This window comes from Pogona vitticeps, chromosome 2, assembly GCF_051106095.1.
Source record: "Pogona vitticeps strain Pit_001003342236 chromosome 2, PviZW2.1, whole genome shotgun sequence".
Classification (NCBI taxonomy): domain Eukaryota; kingdom Metazoa; phylum Chordata; class Lepidosauria; order Squamata; family Agamidae; genus Pogona; species Pogona vitticeps.
The window spans coordinates 108,633,995-108,642,981 of record NC_135784.1 but is presented as its reverse complement, the minus strand read 5'-3'; the positions used below and the strand labels follow the sequence as shown (position 1 = coordinate 108,642,981).

The following is an 8,987-nucleotide window of genomic DNA, read 5'->3' as shown; positions in this document are numbered from 1 at the left end:
AGGAGAGTTTTGCAGATACCTGGACGGCCAGAAAGATCACAGAAAGATGAACAAATGGCTCCTAGATCAAATCAAGCCTGAACTACCTGTAGAGGCAAAAATGACACATCTGAGCCTGTCATAATTTGGGCACAACAGGAGATGGCAAGATCCACTGAAAAAGACAATAATGCTAGAAGATTTTGAAAGGATCAGGAAAAGAGAAAGACCAAATATAAGGTGGGTTGGATCCATAAAGGAAGCCACAGCCTTGAGTTTAAAAGCACTGAGCTGAGTTGTTGAGGACAGGACATGCTGGAGACTGCGCATTCATAAGGTCACCAAGTCAGAGGGGATTTAGCAGCGTGTAACAACAATAGCAAAATCTTAGCAGTGGTTAGAATGTTGAATCAGGACTGGGACAGCCATGAATCTCATTGGATGGCCTTGGCTCAATCTACCTTACACTGTGCGCATATGTTTGTGAAAGACTGAGAAAGTTTCCAACATCACCTTCTCATGTGGCTGCCCCATACATTGAGCTGTGCTAACACAAGTGCCAAAAGCATCACTGCACAAAAGGTCTTTATTGCATAAGAAAAGGGTTGTGTTTACAGTATATGCTACACTAAATTACAACACTTCAAGTAACTTGGTCTGTGCATGTTAATGTGTGCATATACGCTGGAAAAGGAAATTAAATTAGGAAAAACAAAAATCCCTTTCCCATCTACTTTGCAGTCTTAACATTTTTGAGTGTGTGTCTATGGTTGTGTATATATGACAACTAAAGACGGGGGAAAGAAGCATGATCAACGAAGAGCAGAATGGGAGAATACTGTAAATCCTTTAAATCTAACCTTAGTTTAATGCTGTAAAGAGCAATAAACTGTTAATTCAAGACAGAAGAATATTATTTTGTTTTACTTAAAAAAAAAGAAGAGGAATGTTCTGAAGATGGAACAGATATGACTGTGTGTGAATTAGGATTCTGATGAAGAGAGGCTGTGCTATGACAAACAATGTGACTACTGACCTCCTGACTCCTCGGTGCCTCTGCCAGTGATGTATTGGGAGCTGACTCCAATTGCACCACGTTCAAAATAGCCTCAGATGGCACACAGAAAACAGACAGAGAAGCCATTCATGGTGTAGGGCATAATGCGGCCACATTCCCTGGGCTAGGTTGTCACTTCCCACTGCAGAATGATTCCAGGTGAGTATATAGATCTCCTTCATTTCATTCAACACGCATCCTGGGATTGTACATTTACATATATATTTGGGGCTCAAAAAGGAAAATCACAGACATTTTGCTCAGTTTCTCTCTTTTTTATTTTGGGGGTCGACATCTATGTGCCTGCAGAATTTGACAACCTCTTGCAAGATGTATTGTGGTGCTTCAGTCAAGTGAAAGGAACGATTGACGCAGGGGTCACAGAAGGTAGGTTTATGTTTCCATTTGTTCTTGGAATGAAAGAGAACTTGTTTTCTTGTACCAACTGACCAGTCAATTATATCTTTGTTTCTGTTGTTCTCATGGTGGTAAATTTTGTGTAAACAGGTAGCATAAATATTTAAAAGTATCTCAATTTGTCATTAAAACAGAAGCAGTAGAAAGTATTCTTCATTCACAGTTGTATATACAATCATCAGTCAGAGCATTAATAATCAAAGCAGAAATCTTTGCCTCAAGTGGAGTGGGTGGGTAATGTGCTTCTATTTCTTTGCAAAGGTATTATTATTACAATATCTGGGCTGTATAAATTTGATTGTACCACTTTATCATAAGGGAGGCATCTGTAACAAGCCTTAGGAATGACAAATATCACAGAACTCAATAAAATCTTTATGCCTAGGTGATGTGGGGCCATTCTGTAACATAAATCAATCTGTGTCCTAACCAAATTTAAGCTCAATATACTATCTTCTCTTAACAGATACACGTGCAGACTTTGAGGGGAATAGCTATGCTATTCTTTGGTTTTTGAAATAACAGGCTATTAACATGAGCCAGATTGTATATCCCCGGTGGTTTAGGGTGGGGCTTTCTATTGGTACTGAAAACAAATTGAATTGTCTAATTTCTCACAATTGTATCTTAATTTTATGAAATTGCACAGTCAAGCAATTAATAGAGATTTCTTAACGAGAAGTGGCGGGTACTTAAGGCTGTGTTATCTCATCTGCTAGGGCCCATCAACCAAAGCCCCCATGCTATCCTCCATACCCTAGGTTGCTGCCACTACATACAGTATTAAGTCACTTGTGTTCACTTGGTTATCAACTACAGTATGTTCTGCAGCTTCTGCCTATTATTTTATTTATTTTATTTTATTTATTTAATTTATACCCCGCCTATCTGGCCCACCAGACCACTCTAGGCGGCTTCCAAATATAAAATCAAATAATAAAACATAGACAAATACATAATAATCAAACAAGAACATGCTTTGAAGAATTGAGTTTTTGAATGAAGTAGGTTCCAGTTCCAGTTCCAGTAGGTAAAAATAAAAAGGACAAGTAAGAAAAAATCAAGAGTTGGCTGGAGGGAAGGCCTGAATAAACAGCCATGTTTTTAATTGGGTTTTAAAGGTGCCCAGCGTGGGGGCTGCGTGAATCTCCGGAGGGAGATTGTTCCAGAGGCGAGGAGCCACCGCCGAGAAGGCCTGGTTTCGTGTCTTCTCCTTCCGGGCCTCTCTCGGCGTCAGGCTCCTCAGCCTCACCTCCTGACTCGCGCGGGTGATCCGGGTAAACCTTGGTGGGAGGAGGCGTTCCGCCAAATATCGAGGTCCTAAACCGTTTAGGGCCTTATAAGTAAGCATTAAAACTTTGAAGTTGACACGGAAACAGCCTAGTGCTGCACATGCCTCTTTCTCTTTATTTGTCTTTATCACACATTCTTTGTGTGGTATGTGTATACTTCAGACAGACAGACAAAAGATTCCAACTACATGACGGGGCATCCAATAAGAATACTCAGTTTTATTCCTTGTTTTGTTTTGATGAGCTCCCTGGAATCAGATAGTGCACACTCACTTTATTTACCAGTGACTCCTTCTGAATCCCTTTCTTTGAGGCCAGGATAGGCACAGAGAAAAAGACAAACAGCGAGCAGAGAGAGCTTAGCGAAGCAGCAGCTGGTGACTGACAATCCTGACTCAGGAGAAAAGGAGGAGTTTGCATGTACAGTGTGAGAGTACTCTTTAAATCTACCCCATGTCTACTTTTCGTCTCTTGATCACTTGAAAACACTTGGGTACTGGGAGAATGAGATTGCTTGGATGATGAGTCTTAAGAATGAGATTGCTTGGATGATGAGTCTTAATATTTCACATTCCCCATGATCTACCCACCCTACATCAGTCACTCACTATAAAAGAACTTTATAGCAGGAAGAAATAGGGGCTATAGGAGCCTTCCTCTCATTTTCTAGTAAAGCAGTGTGGCATGGCAATGACTGAGAACATGAGATTTAAGACTCACTTTACTGGCAATCTCTCCTACACCTTGTGTTGCTCAACTGAAAGAGTGATGGTGATACTGTATGTATGCACTTGTGCTGTGTTTGGATGTACAGTATTTGCAATATATTATGTATGATTTCTGGTGGTGGTGGGGTATGTGCATTCAGATAGGGTATACAACCTGCAATCTTTACTATGTAAAAGGAAAAGATAAATTTCTCCTTCTGATTGTAGATGATACAATAGAAAAGCCTAACTTTCTTGGCTTCTTTGTTACTGTGCTCACTAATTGCTTTCATAGTCTGCATGCTGCTGTTGCATAGAAAGCAAAGTGCTACTAGTTAATACAACTGAAAATTTCCGTATAAATAAAGAAAAACAAACCAGAATGAGATTGAGGATATTTTTGAGTACAGTACTGTTTAAAAGTACACTGGGCTTTCTTAGTCCCAGAGAAAGATACAACTAACCATTATAGTTACTTCAGAGAAAAGAACAATCTTTGGGCAATCCTTGTGAGAGCTAATTTAAATGAACAAATATGATGCACCAAAATCATGGCTATTGAATACTTCAGATCATACTGTAGGTAGAACTGCTGTTTTTTCCATTCCTGAAGATAGCACCAAATTAATCTCTGCTATTTACTTCAGCAAAATCTTTTCAAGCACAATAACCTTGCTTAACATTGCACTCACAATAAGATCTCTACTCTTTGCACCTTTGCATTAATAAGCACTAGTTCTTCACAGACTCTGTACAGTCCCATTTTAAGAACCACACCTGCAAAGACCAGCCAGGAAACTTTCCAGACACCACACCACCTTGGAAAAAGACATTTCCTGTCCCGTCTTGTTTTACATGCATCTCATCTAGCTCTCCTTTGTGTAGCAGAGATAGGCATGAATCCAGATCATTGTATCATGCTGGATTGTTCTACTGATGCCAGAGGTGCTGTGTGTCCCTGGTGAGTGGGGGAATCCAGCCTGCTTGGCTGGATTCCCCCACTCACCAGCCGGCATACTGTCCATTCCTCCTCCTCCTCTTCAGTTATTTCACCAGTCATGGCAAGAGCAGAGACTTTCCTTCTCTGCCTCCTCCAGCAGCTACCCACTCAGAAGAGGAGGTGGGGCAGGGATCCAGCATGAGCCAGATCCGTGTCCATCCCTAGTCAAAGCCCCTCCTTTTCTAATTAAGGAAATTTTGGCAGGATTATAATTGCTGAACCTTGAGTTTACAAGAGTTCAGCAGTGCTGTTGAGCACAAGATATTTCGGAGGTCACTCATTCAAAAGTCACCAAAAGTCGAGGGCAACCTGATGGCAAGTGAGAACACCATTTGCTTTATGAATTATATGTTTGCCATCCACAAATGAATGAAGTTATCCTGGTTAGTTATAAGGCATTGAAATGCATCTATGAAAATGCCATTTAATATACTGATTTTATAATAATTCCCCCCCTCCCAGGAACATGTTACAAACCATACTTATAAAAGTGGTATTAGGGATATCCATTGGAATTTTCAGCACATTTATCTTTTTAAAAATGGCATAATAAAAAGGGGATTCTCTGCCTCCAAGACTGGAGAGCCAAGACATCTGAAACATGACAGAAATTCTGAGGGAGCCCCCAAAAAATAGCCAGTTTGGGTTTATTTTGTTTTTAAAATGGATTAAACATAGACAGTTGATTGAAGCATAACTATACTACCAAGCTAATTATGGTACCATTTTTAGTCAGTAGATGGCAGTTGTCCTCAACCTTTCCTAGAGACAAAGCTGCAGGCAGCCCTGAGATATTTGTTTGTTTGTTTGTTTAAAATATTTTTACCCCACCTTTCTCCTTTAAAAGTACTCTAGATGTCTTACGTCATTGAAAGATAATATTTAAAAATAAGAAACATGAGTATACAAAGGCGGCATACATCAATAAAGACAATATTTAAAGCTAAAGACAATAAATACCGAAAGACAACTTACATCATTAAATGGCAATAGGCAGCCCCATGCAAAGGTCTGAATGAGAGAAAGAAAAAGTTCCACTCACTGGTAACATGGTGGGTTGAGAAGATGAAAAATCTGAATCGAGTGGAGGGGTTCAGACAGCAACAAAAACAGAGAGAAACTTAAAAAAAATGAAGAATAAGAAAAAATTCTAGGCTGAAGTGAGATTAAGGGTCATATCATCACCTTGATTCCACTAATCAAATTGTAACTGCTAGAAACATTTGCTTGAAACCATAATGGCCATAACTGTGGAAATACGGTAATGGGAAATAGCCTTGTACTGAGAGCATAACCAGTTAGGCATTCACCCCCCCTGTTTGGTGCTCTGCTGGGGCAGAGTGGTTGACTTGTTTTTCAGGCATCCATATAAAAAGCCGACCAATTTGCTCCAACTTTCCCCCAATCCACATCTTTTTGAACCCCCATTGGGGGCTTTAACTTTTTTTGGTGCAAGTTGGTGTGCTCTAGCTTAGTCCATTCCCAGAGCGTGCGGTCACTGAGAACAGACCAAAATCAAGTCTTGCAGTTGTCAAAACTGCCAAGGCTCCTTTCGATTTGAATTTCTAATATCATGAAGTGCTTAATGAATGAGCCCCTTCAAGTTATTGGCAAATTAAATGCTTAAGAAAGTAAAGAAAGAGATGTTGGTATTTACCTTTTTCCTCTTTTTTGTGGCGGGTTTGCCTGTTGTGTGCAAAAGAGAGGTGGAAAAGTCAAGTGCAGATGCATGGCGAAGTGCAAATGGAGAAGGGTGGGTGGATCCGCAGCAGTGTGTGTGTGTGTGTGTGTGTGTGTGTGTGTGTGTGTGTGTGTGTGTGTGTGTGTGTGTGTGTGTGTGTGTGTGTGTGTGTGTCTGTGTGTGTGTACAATTCAAGCTACAAAAGGGGGTGATCCCTTTCTATTTGTCTCTACTGGCAAGATCAGGGAGACAGTGGGAGACTGCACACACCTCTTCTCTGTGTGTCCTGCTCCTTTCTCTGTGCCTCCTCCCTGCCTCCCCCTCTCCAAACTCATGTAGCCAAACGGAGGTGTAAAGGGCAGACAGGTGTCAATCTGCTTTTGATCGACTGCTTTTTCTCTCCTTGCACTGCTATGTGTAGCTTGCTTATATCTCTTTTTGCATCATTGGATGCAAGGATTACACTAAATAGCATATTACTCCTCCCCACATCTCAACCGACCGTATTGAAGCCACACACGCCATACCAAAATGGTCAGTCTGGACATGCCCATAGACAGATCATTGGTCCATGTAGCCCTGTAGCTCTCTAGGGTTTATGTCAAGATTCATTTCTACCTGGTGACATTGGGGGACCAAAGGTAAACCTTCTATGTGCAAAGAATTTGTCCTGCCAAAGAGCGATCAGCACTGCCCAAATTTTCCACTTTAGTGATTTCTTATGCCTTAACTTCATCTGAACAGAACATTTTCCACTGCGAAGCACTTACGTTACAGATTGTGCTTTTCATTCTGGCACTCGGATAGTGTTAAGGCTCAAGTCAAACAACACTGGTATTCACTTGGAGCACTTACTGAGTTCTTATATTACAAAAAGCGGCACATTTGTTTTGTTCTTTTAAAAAGATCATCTGAATCTTGAAGACAAATATACGTTTTTATACTAACAACTGTGCTTTTATCAGTCCTCCCCTACCCCCACTAAAATATATTCCCAAGCAATGATTCTCTATGCAAGTGCATGAATAAAATCTCAGAGAAATCTTTTCCCCCCCTTTTTTTGCATTTTTGGTTGATCAAATACTATAGGTAATTTTAAAGCTGACAGTGCTGAACAAATGAGATTCTAGCTGTGATAATTTTCTTGAATTGGTATTACACATTTCTTTGTCAGGAAAGCTAGAGGCAATGTTGTGTATAGTACTAGAAAAGAAAAATGAATCTCATCATTTTATATAATTTCTTATCCATGTTTTATAAAATACTTCAGACATTCTTTGAAGTATAATGTTCCAGTATTAGTAGTAGTAGCAGCAGCAGCAGCAGCAGCAGCAGCAGCAGCAGCAGCAACAACAACAACAACAACAACAACAACAACAACAACAACAACAACAACAACAACAACAACAGAACTGGAAGGGACGCGCTGGATTATCAAGTCCAGCTCATATCAAGGAGACACAGTGGGGAATCAAACTCCCAACCTCTGGCTCTGAAGCCAGGGACCTAAAAAACTAAACTCTCCAGCAGTTAGGAGTATTAATAGTTGGTTTACTGCAGAATTATTATTTTAATAACATTTGCTCCTGTTCATGCACATTCTAAACATAGTGTGTGTTTGTACATTTGTCACATTCCGGATCACATCAGGATAATTTTTAACATGCCTCGGATCATGAACTATTCTATTTAAAAAGAATTCCTTAGTGCCAAACTAGAAATTATCTGGGGCGTTTTATTTAAAAAAAATTTTTTTTGCATGTAAGTCATTAAGCATATATTTTAAAACACTGAAATGGGTACCATGGGGTGAGATTGCAGAAAGATCAGGATTAGAACTGTGGCATATGGGATGTTGGGTCAGCCCTTTTTCATCGACATGACACAGACAAAAATTCCTCTCCTTTGCTGTTACTATTTTCAAGAATAAACTAGTAGCAATTGAAGAATATGTTCTAAACACAGACACTGACTATTACAATAATTGTTATTGTTACATGCTATCAAGTGCCTCTGACATATGGTGACTCTATGAATGAACAAACTCCAAAGAATCCTGTCCTCAAATGCCCTGCTCAGCACCCAAGTCTGTGGTTTCTTTAAGGAGTCAATCCATCTTGTATTTGGTCATCCTCTTTTCCTGCTGCCTTCAACTTTTCCTAGCATTATTGTCTTTTCCAGAGAATTTTGCACAGTACTAATCAAAGTTAGCTTGTGCATCACTGCCATTGTTGGCAAAAGATTTTCTGGCAATGCTGCTTTCAATAGCCCCTGAGTAATGTCTCCTCCAGAAGTTTCTCCACCTCCACCACCATTGTAACTATCCAGTCTTTTCTGCTAATGTGGCCATTATGCCTGAGGAGAGAGGATGCATCTTAGTCTGGTGTCTCAACTGTGAGCATTCCACCATGCTAGGATTCGAGGCTTCTAATGGAGTCTTGCCTCCTCACAGCATTGCTCTCAGTTTCACTGACATACTCAAACCCCTTCAACACATTACGGTGAATGCTGATATTTCTTTAAAACATTCCTGGGTAAAGGATTAAAATGTGATCTGGGATCCATGGAGTCCCTTGTTTAAACTTTCACCTCCATTTCTTTAGGTGGCGTGTTAGTAGCCATATTTGCATGTCACTTTAAACCACAAACCATAATTTGGTAATCCAGAATGTCATGAATTTATTATTTAATTATTTATAACAAGATAATCAATGTAGTGTATTTGTTAATATGCTGGATTAGGATTTGGGAGACCCAGATTCAAATCTCCACTGAAGTCATAAGGCTCACCAGGTAACCATGCACTGGACTCCCTTTCTCAGCCTGCTCTGCCACCTATGGCTACTCTGATGAG

At 40.1% G+C, this 8,987-nt stretch overlaps 1 protein-coding gene across 1 annotated transcript in view; it reads left to right on the top strand.

Moving 5' to 3' along the window:
- Positions 1-609: 609 nt before the first annotated feature.
- PPP2R2B (protein phosphatase 2 regulatory subunit Bbeta) overlaps positions 610-8,987 on the top strand; it is a 334,440-nt gene continuing 326,062 nt past the window's right edge. The window contains exons 1-2 of the mRNA XM_020806587.3: positions 610-1,195; positions 1,346-1,423. Of these exons, the coding sequence (XP_020662246.2) occupies positions 1,186-1,195; positions 1,346-1,423 (88 nt within the window). The 5' untranslated portion in view covers positions 610-1,185. The remainder of the gene's footprint in view (positions 1,196-1,345; positions 1,424-8,987) is intronic.